This window comes from Ictidomys tridecemlineatus, chromosome 6 (assembly GCF_052094955.1).
Source record: "Ictidomys tridecemlineatus isolate mIctTri1 chromosome 6, mIctTri1.hap1, whole genome shotgun sequence".
Classification (NCBI taxonomy): domain Eukaryota; kingdom Metazoa; phylum Chordata; class Mammalia; order Rodentia; family Sciuridae; genus Ictidomys; species Ictidomys tridecemlineatus.
This window is the reverse complement of record NC_135482.1, coordinates 10589732-10615287: the sequence shown is the minus strand read 5'-3', so window position 1 is coordinate 10615287 and position 25556 is coordinate 10589732. Positions and strand designations below refer to the sequence as shown.

Below are 25556 nucleotides of genomic sequence, written 5' to 3'. Positions count from 1 at the left end.
GAAGGGGTTCAGTTTAATCCTGTTACCATATGAATGTGGAAAACAAAGCCCAGAATAGTTAAATGACTGCCCAAAGTTACATGGCTTGGTCCCAGCTCAACCTAGATTGGTCCTGTCTAGATCTGGACCAGAGAGAGATCTTCTATTTCTAATCCTGTAAGTTGTCTCTGAACTGCTCCTTAGAGACTCTGACCAAATGCTTGACCACCTACATCTCCTCTCTGAATCTCAGAGTTAAGCAGCTATTGCTCTTCTGGACATCTTTGTGGGAATTCAAAAAATGTTTGGGGTGCTGGGCTAGAGGATGCAGATAATAAGGAGACAGAGCTTCTTCTCTCCTGTACACGATGCTACCCAAATTTTCAGGTGTAGCACACATAGAAAAATGGTAATATTTTTATGGTATACAGTGGCAAATGAGGATGTGCACAGTCAATTTGACAGGGAGAATCCCAAGCGCCACCTGATTGGCTGCTCTGAGGTTGTGGGGAATAGGTGTCTTGGCATATATGCATCTTAATCCTATATGCAGCAAATTGGTTGGGAAGCTCTGTTCTGGGGCTAATAAAGAGGATTGAGACAAATAAGAGGCACACAAAGGAAATAACTAAGGAGACTGCCACTGTCTGCTTTCATCAAACATAAGTAAGTGGAAATGAGATTAATTCAAATTACTTCCTTTTATAACTCCTCTTCCAAACAATCAAAAGACAGAATAGCCTATCCTTATGGATTGAACAGTGCTGTTCAATCCCAACCACCAGGCAGGTGAAAACTACTCAACACACATTAGTGTGTCAGAACAGTTCTTTGAGTTCTCATAAATAGAGCACTACAAAAATAAATCAATAGAGGGGAGGAATTTACATTCCAAGGTCATGTGAAGGAAGAAGCAGGAAAAGAAGCACCTCCTAACACACGCATACAGATACACAGACACACAAATACACACTGCACCCCCCTCCTCTCGCCCTGTGGTCATGCTCTGTCCCCACAAACCTGGTTAAAAGTTTGCTTTCTGATATTTATAAATTTAGCCTGTCTGAGCCAAGTAGGTTCCTGCAATTCCAGACATCTGGGCTGAAGGGTAAAGGGCAAAATGAAACTTTCAAAAGTTGGCTAGTAGCCAAGGGCATCCCATCTCGCAGGCTCCCTTAGCAACGCACAACAGCTGTCTACTCAAGAGAGTAGCACAGCCATCTTTGCAAGGGACTATAGATGTTCTTGTTTTTGCAACTAAAAATGAGGAGGGGTCAAGGGTAATTCTGTTTTCATTTCCCTGACATTCTCCTAAAAGCTATCACCGTTCATAATTTACAAATCTCTCCAATCCTGGTATTTTTCCTCTATCCCAAATCACAATGACACAGTTAACAGTAAATCAAAATAATGCAAGGTACATATTAAATTCCTAGCAAATATAAAATGCTTTGTAATGTTTGCTTATTAATTAATATTCTAGATCCTTTAGACTTGATTTCTAACCATGGGCAAGTGACTCTGTGACTTAATTACTTTCCTCGAACAATTTTATTAATAACAGTGACCCATTTCATAATACTATTGTGAAGGACATTAAAATTATTACATAAAAACTTATTCCTAATTAAGGATCATGCCACCTATTGGTTCTAATATCTGAAGACATGGCTTGATTATCAAGGTCAGTGCCCCCCAAACATAATCCAAGTCAATCCTGACCCACCAGGAAGACTGCCGTTGCTGAAGCCATCGGCTCCTTTCACCTGCCCACCTGCCTTCTCCAAACCTACACCAAGCCCAGGGGATGGCACTGCTCTGGGAGCTCAGCCCTCTCACCTAAGTCTAACAAGATAAACAACATTTAAAAGCAAAACAAAACACCAATGTCACAAGCACTGCTAGGTTAGGTTTTAAAAACCTGACACCTGTGTGAAGAAGGGGATATGGCAGTCTGTGCCCTGTGGGGAAGGCCATCTGTGCAGGAGCAAAACCTCAAGCTTTCCACTCCTTATATGTGCAAGTGCAAGTGCAAGCCCTCGCCCACAGCACTGTACTCACCCAGAGGTACATCATGTCAGACCAGGCTGCTCAAACTCAGCGGTCCGTTGATCCTGGACTGCAAAAAGGCACTTCAGTGAACGGTGGGAAAGGAGGTGCCAGAATGGGGGACAAGGAATTGGGGTGGGGAGAACCCCCCCAAAATTACTTGAGTTAAAAAATCTAAAAATCGACCGTCTCCTCCCCCTCCTCCCTCCTCTCCAGCTGACTGTTCTGTTGTTCTCTCTCCTCCCTCTCGCCCTCCCTTTCCTCCCTCCCTGTCTCTCTCTTCTCTCTCTCTCTCTCTCTCTCTCTCTCTCTCTCTCTCTCTCTCTCTCTCTCTCTCTCTCTGCTCCCAGCCCCTAGCGTCTGAACTTGAGTGTACACCACACTCTGTGTTTGCCTTTGGGAATCTCTCTGTCATTCTACTTCTAGAAATATAATCACCACTCACAAAGATTATTGCAAAAGACAGAAATGGGTGGGGTTGGTAATAAACCACCAGCACCAGTTTCTAGTGGTAGACATAAAATTAGTCTAACATGAGTTCTTTAAACGTGAATGAAGCAATCAAAAAACTCGGTCTTCCAAGATCTAGGCATCTTCCCCTCCAACCAGATTCTCCCTGATCCCCCAGAAGAAGCCAGGCATGCACCACAGAACATGCTCAGAGCCACATTCCCTTCCTGCAATGTCACCCTACCGCTTTTCTTTATATCACTTCGCCTGTAAAAATTCTTTATTTTTATTATTTTTTAAATTTTTTTGTAGTTGTAGATTGACAGAATGCCTTTATTTTATCTACCTTTACATGGTACTAAGGGTTGAAACCAGTGCCTTACACACGCTAGGCAAGCAAGCACTCTGCCACTCAGCCCCAGCCCCAGCCCCATTGCCTGTAAAAATTCTTAATCTTATAGGATTTTACAGCACAACCTTCCTTCTGAAGGGACAAATGACAAGTGTTTTAGCATCAAGTGAATCTCGAGCCCCTAGTATGTTACAGATATTTTACTAGGCATGCAGAAGGGGCAGGGTATAGGCCCAGGTTTGAACTCTGGATCTATAGTTATCATTGTGGCCTGGGGAAAGTTTTTAATCTTTTCAGGCTTTTGTCTCCTCCCCTCAAAAAAAAAAAAAAAAGAATTTAAAAAACTATGTTTGGAGTTGTAATTAAATTAACTGAAATGATATAACTATGTAAGCTCTCTGACATGATCTTGGTGACCACGTTGCCCAATTTTAGTTCCAACATTTCTTAAGTACTTCCTATATGCCAGGCAAAGCTTCTGTCCATTACATATGATGATGAACAAGTATTATCCAATCAGTGGGTTTTATTCAGAAAATAACTAAATTCTCCTCCATATGCCAATGCTCACGCTCTTTTCTTACCTCTCTGACCCATTTCCCCACATTCCAACTCAAAAGCCCACCCTAGCTGTAAGTGGCTCTCCTTCCTCTGTGGGCCTGGGGTTTGTAATGTGACATTCACTTCTGCCATTTGCTACTAAATGTACTCCTGTGCCAATCTTATCTCCTTTTCACCCTTCAGGGTGGAAACTTACAAAGGAGATTTCCTTCATCTATTTTTGGCCAGGGAGTCTTTTATGTAATACCTAGCATATGTTAGATACACAAAACATTCTCAAACGTTATTGTTTAGAGGTATATTCTACTCCTTTAACTCATTAAAGGAAAAACAAAACAAAATCAAAACCAAACCAAAATAAGAGGCCTACCGCCTTTCAGTTGCCCTAGCGTTGTAGTTCCCCCTGAGATGCGTTGAGATAGCTCCCTCCAGCTTAGGAAATCTCCAAGTAAGGTCTGCAGTACTCCAGGCAGGCCCCATGCATAGGTTCATATTCATATTTATTCATTCTCTCCCCCCCACACACACATACCTGGCCTAGTTACCTGCTGACCTGAAGTCTCCTGTACTTGTAAGGTAGAAGTCAGGTAACTTTTTCTTTTCTTTCATATTAAATATGTGTCTCCTCAGGAGGGTCACAATGCCTTCCTCTTCTCCCACCTTCAACTCTCAGCTCATTTAAACTTGGAGGGGTGGGACAGGGATTCTCAGCCTCACCTAACCTTTTATTTTTCTTTATACAGAACCTCCCCCACCCCACTTCTCCTAAGGCAGCATCACCTCGTTTCTAGTACAAAACAGGAGTAGGAACTTCCAAGCTTTAAAACAGATGTCCTTGTTTGTTTTCCCCTTTTTCTTGCAGCACTGGGGACTGAGCCTAGGTAGGACCTTGCACATGCTAGGCAAACGCCTCTAAGCTATGTCCCCAATAGCCTTTTCTAAAAAACTGAATGTGAAGAAAACAAATCTTGACTTTGTATGAACTGTTACTTAAGACTCTTTTTATATGTCCATAATCAATTTGCATATGCAATTTTCCTGTCTCACAGCAACCCCCAATCTGAAGCCATAACTATAGTAACATCACACCAAGAAGCTTCAGTCGTTTCAACTTTTTTCTTTTTCTTTTTCTTTTTTTTTTTTGAGAGAGAGATTTTTAATATTTATTTTTTGCCGCGACCCCTCGCCAGCAAGGAGGACACGACACAGGATTCTTCTCTCAGCAGTTTATTCAGGCCTTTAATTATGTGTCTCTGGAAGCTTCTTTTATTACTACTACTACTACTACTACTACTACTGCTACTTCTACTTCTACCACTACTCCTTCACCCGAGCGCCCCAGCCTTGATAAAGCACATCAAGCCCCAATGCACAACTGCCACGTGGATCTTTCTCATAGGGTGTTTTACAGCTACGTGCCAACTCTCCCAAAACAAGGTGTTGTTTATCACAGGCCACGGCGCTTATCAGCGCCATCTTGTAATGGCGGCCACAGTTCACAGAAACGGCTCACCACAATTTTTTAGTTTTTGGTGAACACAATATCTTTATTTTATTTTTATGTGGTGCTGAGGATCGAACCCAGCATCCCGCACATGCCAGGCGAGCGCACTACCACTTGAGCCACATTCCCAGCCCAGTCTTTTCAACTTTTCTTTGAAGAGTTTTTATTTTAATACTTGTTCATCCTTAACTACCACAATAAAACAAACACCATCAAATCACAAATATTCATGCTGTCATTTTATGGTGTTATCTTTTAATCAAGTTTGGGATAGGATAAAGATAAAAACATCTGCAGCAAAGAAAAAGAAAAATACAGAAATCCTCAAAATAAAGTCATAAAAGTTTAAATATGTCACAAAAACTCTAAAAACTACCTCAAAAATTCCCATGGGTAGAACCATTTATAAACTCCTTTGGAGCCCAAAGAAGAGTTTACAAATTTCTAATGCTATTTTCCTGATTATAAATTTTTAAATTAGGTAGACAATCTTGGTCAGAAATGAAACTCTTTTGTGTGTTTCCTTCACAAACTTGTACTCAAAACACAACCACACAGACGAGCTACTGGTCTTGTTCTTGCATGCTCCTGCATGCCCACATTTTCCTATCTTAAAAAAAAAAAAAAAAAAAAGAAGAAGAAGAAGAAACACAGAAAAACACACAAAAAAAAAAGGAGGAAAAAATTCTCTTCAATCATCAAAATAAGGAAGCTTGTGCTTTATAACTATGTAGGACTCACTTTAACAGGGGAAAATAAGGGTCTAAGGATCGTACACGATGAAGCCACTCTGAGAAAGATCTCAAGCCTTCAGAGATTGAGATGCACACACGCTGCATTCCACCAGGAGGACATTTTTATCAGACTGCACTCTGAAGCTATCAGCCTCCAGATTAGCTCAGAGGTGAAGACGTGTCAATTTGAGCACTGGAGAAGGAATTCTTCTAGGCAGAGCCCACAGAGGAAGTCTCTGGCATGCTGGACTCAAAGAGAAAGAAAAAAAATCAGATAATCTGGTATAGCAAAACAGGGGCTGCCAATAGTTCTAGTCTTATAATGCATTCGAATCCCTGCTTCTGAAAGTCCTGTGTTTTACAACATGACAAGTCTGGTGGGCAGAGAGGGTTTGGAGCCACATTTCAGATTCTGTCTCAAAATCTAATAATTCAAGAGACCACTTGTTTTTAAAAGTTTCTCTGGCTGTGTGCATGTGGGGAGCCAGTATGATTCTTGAAAAATATACCTGAGAAATCAAGCACTGAAATTTTTCAAACAAAATCTGATAGGACTCTCTATATAATTTATAGTCCTTTCACTTTGAGGATAGGGAGAGATAACAGAGCCTCACCAAGCTGTGGACTAGAGAAGTGGGACATGTGAAGTCCACTGAATTTGACTTAAAAAAAAAAAAAAAAAACAGTTGAAAGAATAAGTTTCTTATACCTCATTTCCTCTCTGTTTTATATAGCAGGGATTCCCACAGGGCAGTACTCTAATAGAACTCTGCTACTCAAAGTATGCCTCATGGGCCAGCATCAACTAGAAGCTTCTCAGATACGAAGAACCTTGGGCCCCACTCTAGACTTACAGAATCAAAATCAATATTATACCTGAAGCCAGAGGAGCATCTGTGCATACCCCAAAGCCTGAGAAGCTTATCTAGGTAGGCATAGGGAGGGTAGGGATAGTTATGGTTTTGCCATTTTCCAGTTAGACCCAAGGCACTCTGGAAGATGAGCCGGGGAGTCTTCCATGCCTGCTTGCTGATTTTAGTGCCAACATAATTATCCCCAGCCAGCGTCTATCGACTGGGGGCATGCTATGTGCCACAGCTGTGCAGGCATAGTCTCACTGCGCCTTCACAATAACTCAAATAATAGGTATCATGACTTCACAGTTGGGAAATAAAGGTGCCAAAACCTAAATACAAGTTTTCAAGATCCCAAGATCATGTTTACAATATACCATACTTATTCACTGATAAAATCTGATCAAGACAGGCAAAAATCACTAAAAATTTTACCCTAGTCAATTCCTGCACTCCATCCCTGGCATTATCAACACTTATACCTACAATGCCAGGGAGAGGTTCGGGACTTGGTATGCATACACTGTATGTGGGACTGGCTGTCATACTGCTGCACTAGTGCTGTTGTCAACAGAATGGTCCTGAAAATTCTTGTGAACTGTGATTACCTTCCTGGATGTCTAAAGCAAGCTCTGCTCATTCACATGTTGGGAATGGTGCATCTTGAAGCTGGCCTCTGGAAAGGGCAAAGAGGCAATTTCTTAGAACTCTTATTCAAATTTTAGGGAACTCAGGGCTGCCATCCCTAAAATAGGAAACCATGTTATCTTAAGAGCCCTGTTTCCCTGTAATATGTCTCCATTATACTCTCAAAGAGTCTCTCCCACTTCTGACTGAGTTGCTGTGGAATCCCCTCCACACAGTTTGGGATCCCATGGAGTTTTTCTAACCCCGCCACTTTTCTTCATCTACCCAGTACAGTTCTCTCTTCCACTCCTTCCTTTGCTCCACTTTGATTCCACAGTCCATAATCATAACCCCTGCCTTGCAAATACCCTCCATGATTTTTCCTCTCATCATTGCCACAAGGCAAAACTCCAAACCTGGTTAAATGCAAGTTTCTGCCCTCTCTGCATCCATATCCCAACAGCTGAACTCTACTGAAGGAAAATCACAACCAAGCTGATGGACTTCACTGCATATTCATAATCATAAAACCTCAATGGGCACTTGACAGTGCCAACCAATCCCACCGAAGCTATCCTAGGAAACTTTCCTACTCTTGAAAGTGACTATTTCTTGCCTTTTCCTCCTGTCTCATTCTCTCCCCACCTCCAACTCTTGGCTGATCTCTATCCAAATATGTCATTTAAAAAGAGAAGCATCCATACAGCATCTTCTCACTATCAATTCAACAGTGCTACTTAGAAATGCGTGCACCTCCTCCTGCTCACAGTGAGCACAATGAAGGAGGCGTTTCCCCCACTACTGCCCATCTGCAGGCCATCCTCTAGTGCCCAAGTGAAGACCTGGCTGCTGGTCAGTTACCCATTTTCTCCTCCATCATCGCTCTCACCCCTTTTCACTCATCATGATCATGCCCAAAAATTCACTCATGTCCCATCTTCAGAAAACCTACTCTCTGCTCTCACACACTGATGGGGAAAGCATAAATTGGCCCTACTACCTTGGAGGTCAGGCTGGTAGTACCCATTAATTTTTGCAACGTGCACAGCCTGTGGCACAGCTATTCTACCTCCAAGCGGCCTTCCTTAGACAATCCCCACCAGTGTAGAGGAAGCTCACTACGACAACCTGTAGGAGTAAAGCGCAATGTTTAAAACACAGGTGTCTACTAGCAGGTAAGTAACCAAACAAACCATGATTTTAAAATCATGGGGACCCCATGGAGTTTTTCTAACCCCACCACTGTCCCTTTATCTCATTCCATTATCTACCATTTCTCTGCTCATCACTTCACAGTAAAGCTTCCAAAAAGTTTTATAGACCTCTTTTCTCCTTCATCTATTATATCTTCTTCAATCTGTTCAAAATAAATTTTCCAAGCCTCCACCCCTTTAAATCAACTTATAAAGATTTACTACTTCGACATTACTTAATCCAATGGACATTTTGCTGTCCTCAACTTATCTGGTTTCTTATCAGAAGTCAAAAAAATTGGCCATCTTCTTAAAACATTCTCTTCTTCTTCTAGCTCCTAAGGTACTTATTACCACATTCTGGTTTTTGGTTTTATTTTATCACTGGTTATTTTTTCTGGCTTATCCCTTGACAAATCTTTAAAAAGAAAATATTCCTAAGCACTCCATCGTGGGTCATTCTCTTCCTTCTGAGTTGCCTCACCCATTTCCATTACTTTGATTCATGCTAATATTACCAAGTTATGCTCCCCGTCTAAACCTCTTGCATGCTCCAATACAACTACATGACTGTCACCCAGGCATGTCAAACATACAGGCTCGAAGCTGGGTCCGAATTCCCTACCACCTTTACCTTGAAATCTAGCATTTCCCTGGCACTGCCTACCTCAGAATTATGAAAGGCAAAGGATCTTTGCCCTATCCCTCACCCCTTGTGTCCAACCTACAGCAAGGCTTGCGTATAATTTTCTGGATCTCCACTGCCAACACTTCAACCCAAGCTACCATCATCTCTTTCTAGAACATCACAGTAGTTTTCTTATTTCCATCATTGCTTCCCTTCAAAACACCCATCCCACAGCAGCCAATGAGACATTTTTTTCTGTTTTTTGTTTTATTTGTTTATTTGTAGTCCTGGAGACTGAATCCAGGGGTGCACTACCAAAAAGCTAATTGCCCGGCCCTTTTTATTTTTTATTCTGAGACAGGATCCCACTAAATTGCAGGGCCTGGACTGGAACTTTCGAAACTCCTGCCTCCACCTCCAAGTAGCTGGGATTAGAGGTGTGTGCCACCAAGGCCTGGCCTAAGAGAACGTCTTAAAACAAAAATCAGATCATATAATTCCCTAACTTCTACAGTATCACATGACAATCTTTTTTTCTATCCAAACTCCTTAGGATGGCTCTTAAGGTCCTAGGTGACTTAGAGGTATCTATTCCCTCCAGTCATATTTCATACTGTTAAATTCTTTCAACCATTGCTCTAAATACACTCATCTCCTGAGCTATAGCGGGTCCATCCTTCTCCCCCAAGACCCATTTAGCCCCGTAATTCCCTCTTTTGAAATCCCCCCTCCTACCCTTTCATTCTTTGCAAAGCTGGCTTCTTCTTATCTTGTGGGTCGTGGCTTAAATATTACTTCCTCTAATAAAGCACTCCAAACCATCTAGTTAGAAGTCCTTCTCCTTGTCTACTCTTTTTTTTCAATTACTGTGCCCTGTTTATGTTCTTCCTAACAGTTACCAACATTTCTAATCATGTACACATTTGTTTCGTTATGTATTTCTCCAAAAGAATATAGTGTTTTGTATGTCAGATATAACTGAGACCTTCTACTATGGAACATTTTATCCCCTGACTTTTTGTTACGGAAGGTCAAAGTTATTTGTAGGCATTTCTGGCACTCAGGCAACTGTCTAACCAAGTTCTATAAATAAAATTGGAGTGCTACTAATTTTGCCCTAGTTACCAAAAGAATTTACAACTTTGCAGTAGCTACAAACCATAAATACATGATGGCATAATGGCTTTAGAATGTTATGGTTTGAAATAATCATAATGTTAATACAAAAAAAAGTTCCAACTTAATCATTTACTTTTAAGCTAATTGGATCATCAACCTGTCGCCTCTCCTCCAATGCTACCCATTTATTCTTCTTTGCACAATAAAATAATCCTGATTCGAGCTCCAGTCTAATCAAGCTTGATGTAGATAAGTTAATTAAATAGAGTCTAGTCATGTGTGGCTCTCTGAATTTAACTTAATTAAAATTAAAATTTCAGTTCTTCATTCACACTAGCCAGAATATCAAGTGCTCAAGGGCCATATGAGGCTAACAACTACATAACAGACAGGGCAAACATAAAACATTTCCATCATCACAGAATGTTCTATCGAATGGGAATTATTCTAGACCATGGTAATAATCAGAAAGCAAAAAGAAGACCCTCTAAGCATCAGAAATATTGACACAGGCATGTGCCTTCATCAGAAGGAAAGCCCAACAGAACTTCTTTCTGAATTTATTTTTATTTTAGGGATATTTCTGTTCTGGCTTTCTGGCTAACTGCCCACCAAAAATTCAAAAGGCAAATTAGGAACAGAAACTAGAAAACAGTAGCGCATAAGTACCAGAGGAAAGAAGAATACTATGTTAGAGGCAGTCACATCAGGAACAAAGGAGACCCAGAGGAAAACATTTAAAAAGCAGGTATTTCCCCAAAAAAGATGATAAATTGAGCGATTTAGTAAGGCCAGCTAGCAAGCTCCTGAAATACTACTGTTTGACACTTCTGAACAATAACTGATGCTGACAACTATGTTAAAAAAGTACACTGTTAAGAAAAAATAAATTATATAACATGTTTTAAAAGGACTTATTTCCAAAAATGACTAAATCTTAAACATCTTAGTCCTTTAAAAAAGGAAGATGCTCAACCACCAAAAACAGCTCATTCCTAATATCCTCTAAATCCAAGTCAAGACTTCAGTTTAACTAATATGAACAAGACAAGATCATTCTGTTTCACAAATTATGGTTCAACTACACTAAAGAGCTTTTGGGAGCAGGAAAAAGATGAGAAAGCTCTTAAAATACAGTTAAGAAATGGTCTAATATATATTATTAAGAGGAAAAAAAGGTTAAGAACTATGAATGGCACAGCATCAATGGTTTAAAAAAGAAAAATAAAAGGGAAGAATTATATAAAAGAAGGCTACAACACCCAATGCCTCTGGGGGGAAGGAAGAGGAGTGACGATTCACCATATGACCATTATGTACCTTTTGAAAATTTTACTCTTATAAACGAGTTATTTTAAAAATAATTATTATTTTAAAAAGTAAATAATCTCAAATTTTAAAAAAGCAAGTTCTCTATTCTCTCAAAATGTATAACCTAATGCTTATCCAGGTTTCAATAATTTTTTTCTTTACCTAAGAACAGATACTTAAATATTTCATGTTTATATTTATTCTAACATCTCATATTTAAACTCCCAATAAACAAATTTCAAAAAACTCGAACTTAAAATGGAAACTGCAATGATCCTTATTATATTTTTTTAGTTGTAGATGGACACAATATCTTTATTTTAATTTATTTTTATGTGGTGCTGAGGATCGAACCTAGTGCCTCACATGTGCGAAGCAAGTACTCTGTCACTGAGCTACAACTCCAGCCCCAATCCTTATTATTTCATATTACTTAACTTAAAAAACCTTTGCATAAAGATGTTTAAATTTAAGGAGAAAAAAAAAATTACCTTCCTGGATAATATGGCAAAGACTAGTTGAAAGTCTCACAGGGAAGCTACCAAATGGTAGATTCTATATCATGTGGGAGCAAGATCTGGCCACTCTGATAATTCCTGGTGGTTTCCTTTCTTGCCTTCTTCCTTAGTAATAAAATCAGTTGTCACTCTAGCTCATTAGCACATACTCCTCAAAAAAGAGCTCTGTCCCCTAACCTCCATTACAGCAAGGTGTAACCATAAGACCAAGTTCTGGCCAATGAGATATAAGCACAAATTTATCTAGAACTTCCTGGAAGTTTTCTTAAACAAGAGAGGGGACACCACCTTTTTCATCCCTTCAAACTGCTTCACAGAAATGGGGAAATGATGACTGAAGCTCTAGAACCATCTAGGCGACATCCTACAGGCAAAGAAGCAAACAGCAAGAAGGATCTCAGATCCTCCATCACCATGGTGCACCCCATCGACACCCTGAACTACCCACTTCCAAACTTTTTGTGTGTGTGTGTGAAAAAAAAAACCCTTTCCTTCTCCCTTCTCTTCCTCTCTCTACCCCCAACTCAGTTACTCCTCTTTGGGGGTGGAAGTATTTCTGTTATATCCAGTGGAACTTAATTCTAAATAGTGATTTCAAAACTAAATCACCTAATCTACAAATTAAAATTCAATTTCATTTGAAACAACAGAAACTCTATGTACATCAATGGTGTGCAAATTTAATGACTAAGAGATTGTCAGCGAGTCCTGAAATGTCAACATTATGGTTTTGGATCTTAAATGTCCCCCAAAGGCCCACATGCCAAAGGCCTGGTGGCCAGCCTGTGGCATTATCGAGAGGTGGGGCCCAGTGGAAAGAAGTTAGGTTACTGGTAGAATGCCCCTGAAGGGGATATTGGGACTACAGCCCCTCTCCTTCTCTCTCTCCTCTCGCTCTCACTCAATGAGCAGCTTTCCTGCACCACATATTCCTTGCCATGTTTTATCTCACCACAAGTCAAGTAAGCAGGAACTAAAACCTCTGAACTACGATCTTCCTTTTAAGTTGATCATCTTAGTTGTTCTGTCTCAGTGACAGAAAGCCAACATAGTCAAAAAGGAAGTTTAAGCCAAGAAGTCAATGAGCCTATCACTCTCACCTACTGTCCCTAACCATTCTGCACCAAAATGACTGAAATAAAATATTAACATAATCATCCCTGAATTCTAGTAATGCAAAAAGATCAAATATATAGTGTCATTTTCTCCATCTGAAAAATGGGAGTAGCGATGCCTACATTACAGGAATGTTGTCAAATCTATCAGAATATGTTAAACCATTGTGTACTTACACTATGATTACCATTACACTATTAACAGCCAATTGTTAAATAATCACCAAACAAAAAATATTACATAGAAGCAAATAAATAGGCAGATGCTTGAGTTTGGGGCCCAATGAGTTCTATGAACTTGTTAAGCCTATTTCATTCTTTCTCATCTCTTCAGAAAATATTGTATTATGAACTTCAGTTCCCTTCTTTAAAGCACTGGGTCTGAAAAGAAGGAAGTTGAGTGGTTAAAAGGAGAAAATAAGAACAAAAGTAGTAAAAGGCTAAAAGCAATCAGGGACACAATGCATTTGAAAAATATAACTCTGATTTAGCATTTTACAAGTTGTCAACAGGTAGTCTAGCAATTCTTTCTTTCTTTTTTTCTTTTTTCTTTTTTTAGTTGTAGTTGCCATACCTTTATTTTATTTATTTTTATGTGGTGCTGAGGATCAAACCCAGGGCCTCGCACATGCTAGGTGAATGCTCTACCACTGAGCCACAACCCCAGTCCCAGCAATTCTTAAAATGATGTTAATTATTGTTTTCTAGACTCAAAAGAATCTATTCATTCAAAAAGAAAAATACTAAATATAAATATAGAGTTTCTATTAGTATGCAACAATGTATCATTTAAAAGTAGGGTATCCTCTTTGAGAAATAAAGGTACATGTGAGCTGCTTTGAGGCAGAAAGGCCTTATTTATTTAACCTGTGCATTAGAGCAGGCATTGTACATATAGTTTTTTAAATATATATTTACATATTTTAATGTATATTTACATATTTTTTTAGTTATAGGTGGACACAATACCTTTATTTTATTTATGTATTTTTTTATGTGGTGTCCAGGAACCCAGTACTTCAAACGTGCCAGGTAAGTATTCTACCACTGAGCCACAACCCCAGACCATATAGTGATAATCAAATTATAAATATTTATTTGATTTTAACAATGTTGTGGAATTATGCTCTTAAAATGGTTTAATTTCTTTAAAATTTTGTATTTAAAAAAAATTTAGCTTCTCCAAATTTTTTTTTAAAGTTTGGGAAAAAGCAGCTGATTCATTTCTTGAAACCATTAACTTATTTCTGAGACCCACTGCTGGTAACTACTTTAATCCTGACACACACTGTACATGAGTCATACCAGTGCTACACTGTTCAATCGTTATATTTTGAAAGAGAATTTTTTTAATATTTATATTTTAGTTATCGGCGGACACAACATCTTTTTTTTTAATTTTTTCTTTAGACGAGAGAGAGAGAGAGAGAGAGAGAGAGAGAGAGAGAGAGAGAGAGAGAGAGAGAGAGAGAGAATTTTAATATTTATTTTTTAGTTTTTGGTGGACACATCTTTGCATGTGGTGCTGAGGATCGAACCCTGGCCCCACGCATGCCAGGCAAGCGCGCTACTGCTTGAGCCACATCCTCAGCCCCTACACAACATCTTTATTTGTATGTGGTGCTGAGGATCGAACCCGGGCCGCACGCATGGCAGGCGAGCGTGCTACCGCTTGAACCACATCCCCAGCCCTCAATCGTTATATTTTGAAAAGTGTTTCATGGTTAAATAATCTTAAGAAACACGTTTTAAGCAATTTTACTATTTGCCCAATTTCAGAATTTCATAGCCTTCCAAGAGAATACTAAAATTAATAGATGCTTTTTGCAAATTTTACAAATACTCATTGGAAGAAAACAGACTATTCAGGGGTGCCAGTGATTAGCTGACAGGCAGATAGAAGCCAAGAATTTGTTGCACAATTTAAAGGGCTACAATCAGGATAACAGGAATGTGAGGCACAGACTCAGACGGCTGAAGGTTTTGCTGCTGCTGACCTAGCTGTGTTTGTTCTGAACAGTCCCATCTAGGCAGCTTCACTGTGAGCTTCCTGGAAAACAGAACTGCCCTGCCTGCCTGCCTAGACAAACGCTACCCTCTGATGCCAGTTTAGGAGTCTGAATGCATGAAAAGGGGGTTCGGAGTCTTCTGAACTAGGAGGAGAAACTGAAATAGCATTATTCTCTGAGAAGGTAACCTATCTAATCCCTACTGGAATGCGCTACACCACTCTACCCTGGATCTGACCAATGGTTTCAACAGCCACATTTTCTAAAAAATAATACATCTCCAACTTATTTTCAGGTTGTGACTATACTTTTAATGATATAAATGAATTCAGTGGGGCTTACTTTAATTATTTCTGAAACGCAGTTTATTTTTAGTAAATATTATAGTCCCCAACATGGAAAGCTACAACTATGCCAGAAATTTTCTGAGGTGATAAAATCCTATTTATAGACCTATCAGTTGAGCCTTGCTTAGGTTGTAACATAGTTTCCACTTTAGGCCTGATATGACCTCCCTTGACTTCTCTGGTCTCTAATGTTCCTTTTATCCTGAAGTTTCCCATATTTATCTTTATCTCCATAGGTACTTAGAATTAAAACTACTAAGGGGCGGGGGAGAAAAGAATCTCCCTTTCTTAAACCACCACCTACAAGAAAGTTTTAGGAATTTATAAAGGAAAAAAGTACTCATTTGGTGGGTTTGGGGGAGGGAACCCGTAATATTCGGCAACCATCTAGAATAAGGCTGTGAGTAAACAATGTACAGGGCAAATGAGAATGACAAGAGAGTCTCTGGGTGTCTTAAACTGTGTCTGATTTAGGTTAAAGTTTCCCAAGTTTCCAAAACCCAATAAGAATAAATGCCAATGTGTTTTAATACAGAGAATACTCTATCCTCTAATCAAGGAGAAGAAGCTAACCAAGGAAACCAAAAGATCAATTTAAGAAATTAAATTTTTCCTAAAAACTATAATCTCAGGGATTGAGTTGTCGCTAACATTATTTTTTACATTAGTGTTGGCATTAAACATTCTCCACTTAAAATGCTAATTGGTGGGATCTTCCTCCCCTCTCAGTCTCAAGTGATGACTCCATCAATAATTCCAGAAGGCATGAGCACCTGGCTCTAATCCAGTGAGCCATTTTACTGTGTACCTTCACGACCTCTGCTATGACCCATACCCCATATCTCACTCCAGCCCTGACCTACTCCATACTCTGGATGAAATATTAAATGAACTGTTTTTATTTCTCTGGCAAATTCTAAACCCTTTGATCTCTCTGTTATCTTTGGCTCACTTATTTTATTTATAAACTTAAGTATATCTTGCCTCTTGTTATTAATTCCACATTTGTAGGTCTTGTGTCCTGAACAAGACTAAAAAAATCTCAACTGGATGTACCCAAAGGACAATGACCATGTCTTATTCATCTCCATATCAATAGTGTCATGCCAAATGCATATACAGTAAACACTGTGGAAATACTGAAATACTTCATTGTTACATAAGAATGCTTTTCCTATATGAATCTTTCATAGCACATGACTGGGAAAACCCAACATAAAGGCAGTAGAGTTGAATCACAAGGAATTCCTAAAGTGGGGCAGGGAGAAGTTCATGTGCATTAAATACAGGATTGGGGGGGGGCAGTACTGGGGACTAAATTCAGGGGCACTGGACCACGGAGCCACATTCCCAGCCCTATTTTGTATTTTATTTAGAGACAAGGTCTCATGAGTTGCTTAGAACCTTGCTTTTGCAGAGGTTGGCTCTGAACTCACAATTCTCCTGAGCCACTAGGATTACAGGCACTAGGCATTCGTCACACACCCAGTTTAAGTACTGGATTCTGATAACCATTCTCAGATGCTCTGGGAAATGTTGAACATAGGATGTACCCAGCGATAAGACAAACAGTAACATTTTCTAATCCAAGAAAACACTTCCTGCTCTTCTCCAACTACCTACTACTCATCCTTTAAGGCCTACCTCTTCCCATCCACCTTAAATCACACTGAAATCTCCTAACTGTCCATTATTTGAGGAGGAGTAACTACTTTTTTCACATTTTTATTTATAAGATAGGATGCATTTAAATTTCAGTAAAAGTAATGCAAAGTTAACATCAGTAAGCCAGGTGTGATGACGCATGCATACAATCTCAGCAACTTGGAAGGCTGAGGCAGGACAATGAAAAGTTCAAGGTCAACACCAATAACTTAGTGAGATCCTGACTCAAAAATAAAAGGGGGAGGGGAATAGGGATGTAGTTCAGTGGTAAAGTACTCCTGAGTTCAAACTGCTTCTGGGTACAGTGGTGTGGGCAGGGGTTGACCAAACATCAGGTAAAATCACCTGTTTGTTTGTTAAAGCTCGCAAACACCAAAAAATACTTACCTTATTTTTTACTTTTTCAACTGTACAGTTTATCATATAAAATTGTATTTCTCCTCTCCAAAGAAACAACAGGTGATTGAGGTGATCAGAGCTGAGGTATGGGCCCAGATGATCAAATGAACTCTTAAGATCATTTTCCAGAGGCAGCATGGCAATGAAGACAAGAATTTAATTTGGAAGCAAAACAGACCTGAAATTGAACTGAATCACCACTCACCAGCTATGACCTTGAGCAAGCATTTACCCTCTAACCTCTGTTTCCTCATCTATGAATGTACAGTTATGATGAAAATAATAATGTAAATAAAACACCTAGGCCAGTGCCTCAATTGGTAAGCTACAACTGTTAACAGATTTGCTTATCATTTTTCTAGCCTACAATAAGACAGAAAATGACTTGTAACAATAAAGTATTGATAAGAACTCACCTAAAGAAAGCCATTTTCTTTGTGCTTCCCCCTCCCCCACCTTTTTCCCCCCCTGGAATTAGATCTTGCCATGTTGCCCAGGCTGGCCTTGAGCAATCTTCCTACCTCAGCCTCCACAGTAGTTGGGTTTACAGGCACACGCTACCATACCCAGCTTTCTGAATTTAAAGGAAAAATTTACAGGAAAAAAAAAAAAAAAAGTGTTCTGTTGGATAAGGTGTCTCTATTAAATTGAACAGCTAGGATAAGCAAAAAAAAAAAAAAGGGAAGCTTATAACAGGATATATGCACACATAAACGCACATACACACACACACACACACACACATACACATATTCCAGGTAAGTGTACTATACGTGTGTCAGAAAATCTACGGATAAAGAAGATTTTCTTTTAACTTCCTCCAAATTCTGTCCACTAAGAGATGCTTAGCTTGCAATTACAAACACAAAGCAAAGAGAAAAGAAAATATCTGCACCTGCATGAGGAAAGGCAGGTGGAATGGGTGGACGGAGCTGCTATACAGGATGAAAACTCCCTGGAGGAAGGAAAAAAACTGATTGCTACACTATCTTTTGATATTTTCCAGTGATGAAAGAATATCTAAGTCATCTGCTTCTCAAGTAGCAAGGCTGTGTTTGGTCCTTCTATGGGTCAGGACTCAAAGCTGTTAAGGAGTTAAAGCTTTCAGAATATTAGACTGAAAACACTGGCAGTACTTTCAGGGTTTTATTCACCAGTCCAGTGGAATGGAAGAGCAGATGGACCTTCCTAGCTAAGTGACCTTGGGCAAACTGACAGCCTCTCTAGCCTTCACTTTTCTTGTCTATAAAACTGGGTGAAAAGCATTTGCCCAGCAGAGTTAAAAGAATTTAATAAGCTAACAATTAAAAAGCAAACTGCTTCAGAGTAGGCATTCAACACAGATCAAATGCTCTTCCCTACATCTCGGGCCCCTGCAATATACAAAATGCTGGTGGCACATATACAGTTATATCACCAACACTCATTCTTTTTCTTTCCTTTCCCTGTTATTTTGCAGAAAGGGGATTGAGCCCAAGAAGGAAAAGTAGGTTTCCCAAGGTTATACTGCTGGTTACTGGCAGAATTGGGTCTAAAAATTAGTTTCTTCAAGCTCAATACACTGAATCTTGCCTCAGGAGGCACTTCCCCTTGGGAATAACTCAGAGAGTCAACACAGACAAGAAAACAGGCTCACTGCATTGACACCAGTCCTGTGACTCAGACACCCAAGAGTTAAATGCTCAGCCTCTCTAGGCCCAGAAAGCAGTGTGGTAGATTCCTTATGGGAGGAGGCCAGAAAGGCACTGAAATATATTCCTCCATGTGATTGGCTGGTTCTCAAAGGGGTGGGAAGAGGAAGAGGGAGAAGAATGTCACAGATCCTCACGGGTAAACAACAGCAGGAGCATCTGCTCTGGTTTTCAACTAAATTTGTGAAATATTTCTGAATACCTGACCACAAATCTTGAAAGACAGTAACTTCTAGCCTTCATCAAAAAGAGAGCCCTTGTTATTCAAGATTCTTAGTAACTCATGCTGGATGATCAAATGTGAAAGAACAATTTCTCTAGCACAAAATGAGTGCCCAATTCTTGCACCCCGGGTGCTGGAAATCCACACCTCCACCACTGTCCTCCCCTTGCAATTATAGAGAGGACCAGCCTGCTGATTTCTAGTCTCCCACTTCTTCAAACTCTGCTGTTTCAGAAACAGAACTACTCAAGTCACATTCCCCCTGAATTTTTCTCCATCCCCTTTAAAAAGGGCCCTCTCCTTTAAGGGTGGGAGGATGGATTTTGTTGCAAGATGTAACTCTTCTGTAATTTAAATTAGCACACACATGCAAAACAGAGGGAAGAGCAGGCTTGCAGGGAGAAAAACCCAATACCTAGACAAGTCCTCTGGGAGGTCAACCCAAATTATTAATCCAGGACAGGGCCACTTAACTGAAGTAGCTGAGGCATGCCTTCAGTCCTGGCAACGTTCTTTGCCCCCAGGGTGGGTACAGAACTGGTTTCTTTTCCTCATAATCTTATTACTCCCAATGACTCTTTTTTGCTCAGAAGTTTCTCCCATTTCAAAGCTTCACATAAAAAGGAATGTGCAAGGAATGAGACTCAACCACTCTGCCCCAGAAGACCACAGGGATTCCACAGGACTGGTCAGTGAGAAGCCATGAATACTGCATTCCCTTTGTTCTCACAGCCACAAACAAACTCTTAGGTACCCATAATGCACATGGGGGAGGAGCTAAAGTATAACTGGAGAAAAAGCTTCCTGCTGAGAGGCTAAGGCCTGGGCACCTTTAATGCCCCCCACATCAGTGCCCCATAACCAGGACTGAGCCAAACCCTCCAGAGGCTCATCCTAAACAATCTGGAGTTGCTGGACAGACCCATCTGTAGAACCAAACCGTGGAGTCTATGACTGACCTGAAATCACTCTAGACCCCAAAAGCAAAGATCCCTCAGCACTGTGCTGAGGGCAAATCGGATCCAGGAAATAAGTCGTAGAGGCTCCCTGTGTCTTCACTCTATAATCTCAAAGTCTGTTTAATCTGAATTATGTTGCTAATCCTTTTTGCTAAAACAGATATCTCACTTATCAATCCCAGGAAACATTAGTGACTCAGCTCTCTTCCACAGGAACGTTCAGAAATTAAGTACTCAAGGAGGCTTGGCACAGCTATCTCGAAAGCACTGACTTCAGTATCAGGCAGGCCTGGTTTAAATACCTGTTCCACCACTTTCAAACTCCACTTCTTAAGCCTCTCTAAAGCTCAGTCTGTTCTACGAAGTACAGCTTCTACCATGCCCCTTACAGGAGAGTGGTCATTAAGATAATGAGGAGCTGGGGGGGTGTGTGTTCAGGTACGTACACACTTAATGCACAGCAAGCATTCAATAAATAGTAGCTGTTGCTCTAAATTATAATTGAGGACTATAAAACAACTTCTACAGAGGAATAACACTGCCAGGTGACAGCCTGTCAGCACTCCTGCGCCTTCCTCATGCCACTGTAGAATGGCAAGCAGCAAGAGAACACTAAAGACTACTTGATGATATTAAAGATGGGGAAGAGGCTGGGGATGTGGCTCAAGCGGTAGTGTGCTCGCCTGGCATGCGCGGGGCGCTGGGTTCGATCCTCAACACCACATAAAAATAAAAAATAAAGATATTGTGTCCACCTAAAAAAAAAAAAAAGTAAAAAATAAATATATATATAAAAAAAAGATGGGGAAGAGATGGGGCTGGGGTTGTGGCTCAGAGGTAGCACGCTCGCCTAGCATGCATAAGGCACTGGGTTCGATCCTCAGCACCACATAAATATAAAATAAAAATATTGTGTCCATCTAAAACTAATAAATAAATAAATTTTTTTTAAAAAAGATGAGGAGGAGAGCAACGGACTCTGCTCATGAAGAAGCTAGTGCTGGAGGACTCCACAAAAGGCAGGCATGATGGGGAGGTACTGAAGAGGGTCTCAGGATGGGTTACTGCTCTGTGTAAGCATCATATTGGGAAGGGGCTACATTTAAATCTACCCTAGCAATGATAGTCACACTGAATAGATCTGTGAGGATCACAGGGCAGGGGAGTGCTGGAAGGCAAGGGACATTTTGGAGTTCCATACACAAAGAATGATGGGAAGGGTCAGGAAGCTGTGCACAGTAGAAGGCTTTTGGTGTCTTCACATTATACCTGAGGAAACTGTACTGGGCATAGAGCTGACAACCATGACCAAACATTTTCAGGCAGGCACTACAAATGACTGCTGGCTAGGTTAGTGCACATATGTTTTAGCAAACAGACCAGAGGCTCTCAAGGAATTACAATCATAATCAAAAACAAATATCCTCATTGGACACAGTGATGGGAGGGGGAGGGGCGCTGGCTGATGAGCCAGTGGCTCTTCACTCTCACACACCTGTACTCTTGCTCTCTTTCTTGCTTGAAAATTTTCATCACCACACTTCCAATCTGTCACACACTCTCTCAGACCTAAAGCCTGCAGTGTTGATGAAGTGGAGCAGGGCTGGGCCGCTCCTTTGTCATGACACTACATGTCCATCAGGAAACAGCATTACACTGGGAGAAAAGGGCTGAACTAGGGGCTGGGGTTGTGGCTCAGTGGTAGAGCACTTGCCTACACATGCAGGGCACTGGGTTCGAGCCTCAGCACCACATAAAAATAAAATAAAGGTACTGTGTTCAACTACAACTTAAAAAAAAAAAAAAAAGATCTGAACTAAGAATGGAGGCTTCATACCACAGCTCCAGCTTTGTCACTAGCCAAGCTATAAGAATAAAAGGCTATGGCCTTCAGTAAATCCTATTAACCCCCCCCCAAACTCAGTTTCCCCATCTGCAAACAAGAATGATGTCACTAAATCCAGCTGATATTCAATGATTGAGAAGCAGGGTGAATTTCCCTAACCTGGGTTCCTGTCTCTGTATTGGGATAAACATAGCACCAAGGCATTAAAACAAGTGATTACCATTCACCTTCTAAACTAGACAAAGTTCCAGCACAGTAATAGGCAAGTCAAAACATTTCTGGAGTACAAATTAAAAGGTTTTAGAATTTACCAAAACTTAACCTTTCATTTTATAAAAGTCAGTACTCCCTGATCCGTAGATATTAAACCAAGAAAACAATCAACAGGAAGTGAGGGAACAACAGCAAAGTCACTCAGCACCTGGAAGGAAAGAAGGTTTGCTTGGTAGAGGAGCTTTCCAAACACTCCAGCTAAGAAAAACATGCAGGCTTTAGAGGTGGCATGCATTCTGAAACACAGGAACGATAGCTACTATGATGGTTACTATTTCTGACCAATGGATTAGGACCTGAAAGATGGTTATAATCTGCACTGAACAAATCATATGGTCAGAAATAATCTTACAACAGCCAGCACTCAACAAACTGGCAGCTCTTTAAAGAGGACTCTCTGGGGACCCTGAGCTACAGTAATGGAGGGAAATGTATCCAGATTACATCAGCAAAGGCCTCTCTGGTTCCAAATGAATGTATTGTAGGGGCAATGGCACTGGCTGGCACACAAAGTTTAAACAATGAGCTCCCTGAATGTGGCACGTGTCCAGGTCAGAAGAGCTGCTTCTCTGCCACAAATGACCCAAGAAGTAGCAGGTACCAGTGAGTCCATTACCTATGCCTTCAGTTGCAGTTCTCAAGCGGGCCTGATACTCAAAGTACTTATTTTTTTCTTCCATGTTAAATTTAGAAGAATTCCTATTTATTTTCCCATTTCTTTCACCTTTCTCTTCCTGACATAAAAATATGCTTTCCCAACATTAAACACACACACACAAATAAGATATGATATCGCCACACAATGGAATATGTTTCAGCAACAGAAAAATGAAGTCCTGGTGCCTACTACAACATGGAGGAACCATGAAACCATCACACTTAAGGAAAGAAGCTAGACAAGAAGGATCACACATTATATTAAACTCATCTACATGAAATATACAAAACAAGCAAACCTGGTGACACAAAAGGGAGACTAGTGATTGCCTAGGGTCTGGGGAGTAGGGAGTAAAGAGAATTGAGAAGCGATGACTAAGAGAGATAAAATTTCATGTGGTGTGATGAAAATGTTCTAAAACTTATTATAGGGTCGTTGAACAACCCTTTGAACATACCAAAAGCCTCTGAATTATATACTTTAAGTGAGCAAATTGTATAATATGTAGATTATAACCTTAATAAAAATGTTTTAAAATGCCCTAAGGAGGTTACAACCTTCTTTAGGAAAGACAATTTAATAGGGGAGATTAGATCCTTCTAGCAGTTCCTTATGTCCAAACACCTGCCCTCCCTCCTTCCTAGCAACTATTCCATTTCCTATTCCATTCTTTGTGCCACTGCAGTAACCAGTCTCAGGCTTACACCCTTCCCAAGACAACAACTGGGCTGATGGCAAGTGTTGGTCTTAAAGCACCAGTGCTCTATCATGAAACTTACACATCAAGTTTCTCTTTGTGCAGCAGAGATAGTAAAATCACTCCTACACACACATACACACACACACACACACACACACACAAGCAAATACCATGCCATACCATGCCATACCTGCCATACCATGAAAAGGAATGAAGATAAGTGATACAATAAAAACACAAGTTTGGGAGTTTCGACAAATCTGGATTCAGTCAAGGCAATTGGTCAAGTTACTTTAAGCCTCAGAATCAGTTTCCACTTCTGAAAAATGGGGGAAACACCACTTAATGCACCTAATGCATATAGCTGTTAAAAAAAATTAAATGAGAAAATCTATGTAAATGATTAATGCCTGGCACCCGAATGTACTCAATAAATAATAACATTATTTATAGAAACTGTGTATCCAGTTTTTCTCAAGCTGTCATTCAGCAAGCAAGTCGGCCTCTATGTCAAAAGGCCAACAATAAAAAGCAGGTTATTGGCACCAACAAACTGCTCATGATCATTTCCTATTTGTTCTAACCCATTTCATTCACTGATCCTCAGTCCATGCCTGATATTTCTGGCTTTTTTGCTTCAATTTGTTTTCTTATTTCTGGATTCACTTTAACTTCAAACATGCTTAGGTTGCCTTTCTAGTTCCATGTTCTCTCAACCATAATCTGTATTCATCACCTTAATTATGATTCTTTAAGCCACTCTGGATAAACTGTTTACCAGAGTGGCATGGAATTCAATATTCTATTCTTCCCAAAAGCATATCATAAAATGAAAACAACTTAAGACAGACTTTATAAAGATGAACTTTACACCCTTCAATGGAATACTAAACAGTCATGAAATGATGCTATAGAAAAAGCTAATGGAATGAAAATACATTCACAGGAGATAGGACTAATCTGGATGCCTATTACAAGTTTGTATAATATGATTAACATCCTTAAGGAATTTTAAAAGGTGTATATATGCAAGGACAGCTGAACAGAAACAAGACTAGAACAACAAACAACAGAAAGATAAAGTTAAATATACTAAAGCAATTTTATTCTTTTGATCTGCTATGTATTATTAATTTTCTCTTATGAATGAGTGCTAATTTGTCTTAAAAATATTTTGGGCTGGGGTTGGGCTCAGCAGTAGAGCACTCGCCTAGCACGTGCGAGGCCCTGGATTCAATCCTTAGCACTACATAAAAATAAATAAATAAAATAAAGTTATTTTTAAAAAATGAAAGACTTAAAATTTAAAAATATATATTTTAAGAACATAAAAAAGAGGAAATTAATTCAAATAATGCAATGTCTCAGAGCATTTTATTAACAGGAAACTATAGCATGGCTCTGGAGTCAGAAATCTAAGATTTTAAATTCCTATTCTACCACTTACTATATGGATAACTTTGGCAAAATATGAGCTTCATTTTCTAGAAAACAAAGATGAAACTCTTGAGTACTTGGCACGTGGTCTGCAATAAATACCAGTGTCCTTTCTCTTCCAATCCTTTATTCTCTGACAGTAGGTCTCACTCCACTTGAGTGTTCAGTAGAACTGCCTGGAGTATGCCTAAACTGCTGACCCCATTCCCTGAGTATCCATTCAGTAAGTCTGGAAAGAAGGGAAGACCATGAATTTCCAAAAGTTCCCAGGTGGTGCTGATGCTAGTCCAGAAGTCACATTTTGAGGACCATTGCTCTAGGTAACAAGATCAAAATCTTATGACAATATGCTATA

General features: G+C 39.9%; 1 protein-coding gene across 39 annotated transcripts in view; it reads right to left on the bottom strand.

The window, feature by feature from the left end:
- Rbfox2 (RNA binding fox-1 homolog 2) overlaps window positions 1–25556 on the bottom strand; it is a 271195-nt gene that overhangs the window by 140751 nt on the left and 104888 nt on the right. The window contains exon 1 of one of the 39 annotated variants that reach the window (XM_078052842.1): window positions 2041–2257. The exons of the other annotated variants lie outside the window; for them this stretch is intronic. Within the exon in view, the coding sequence (XP_077908968.1) occupies window positions 2041–2055 (15 nt within the window). The 5' untranslated portion in view covers window positions 2056–2257. Of the gene's footprint in view, window positions 1–2040; window positions 2258–25556 lie in introns of those variants that run through there. 39 annotated transcript variants of the gene reach the window in all.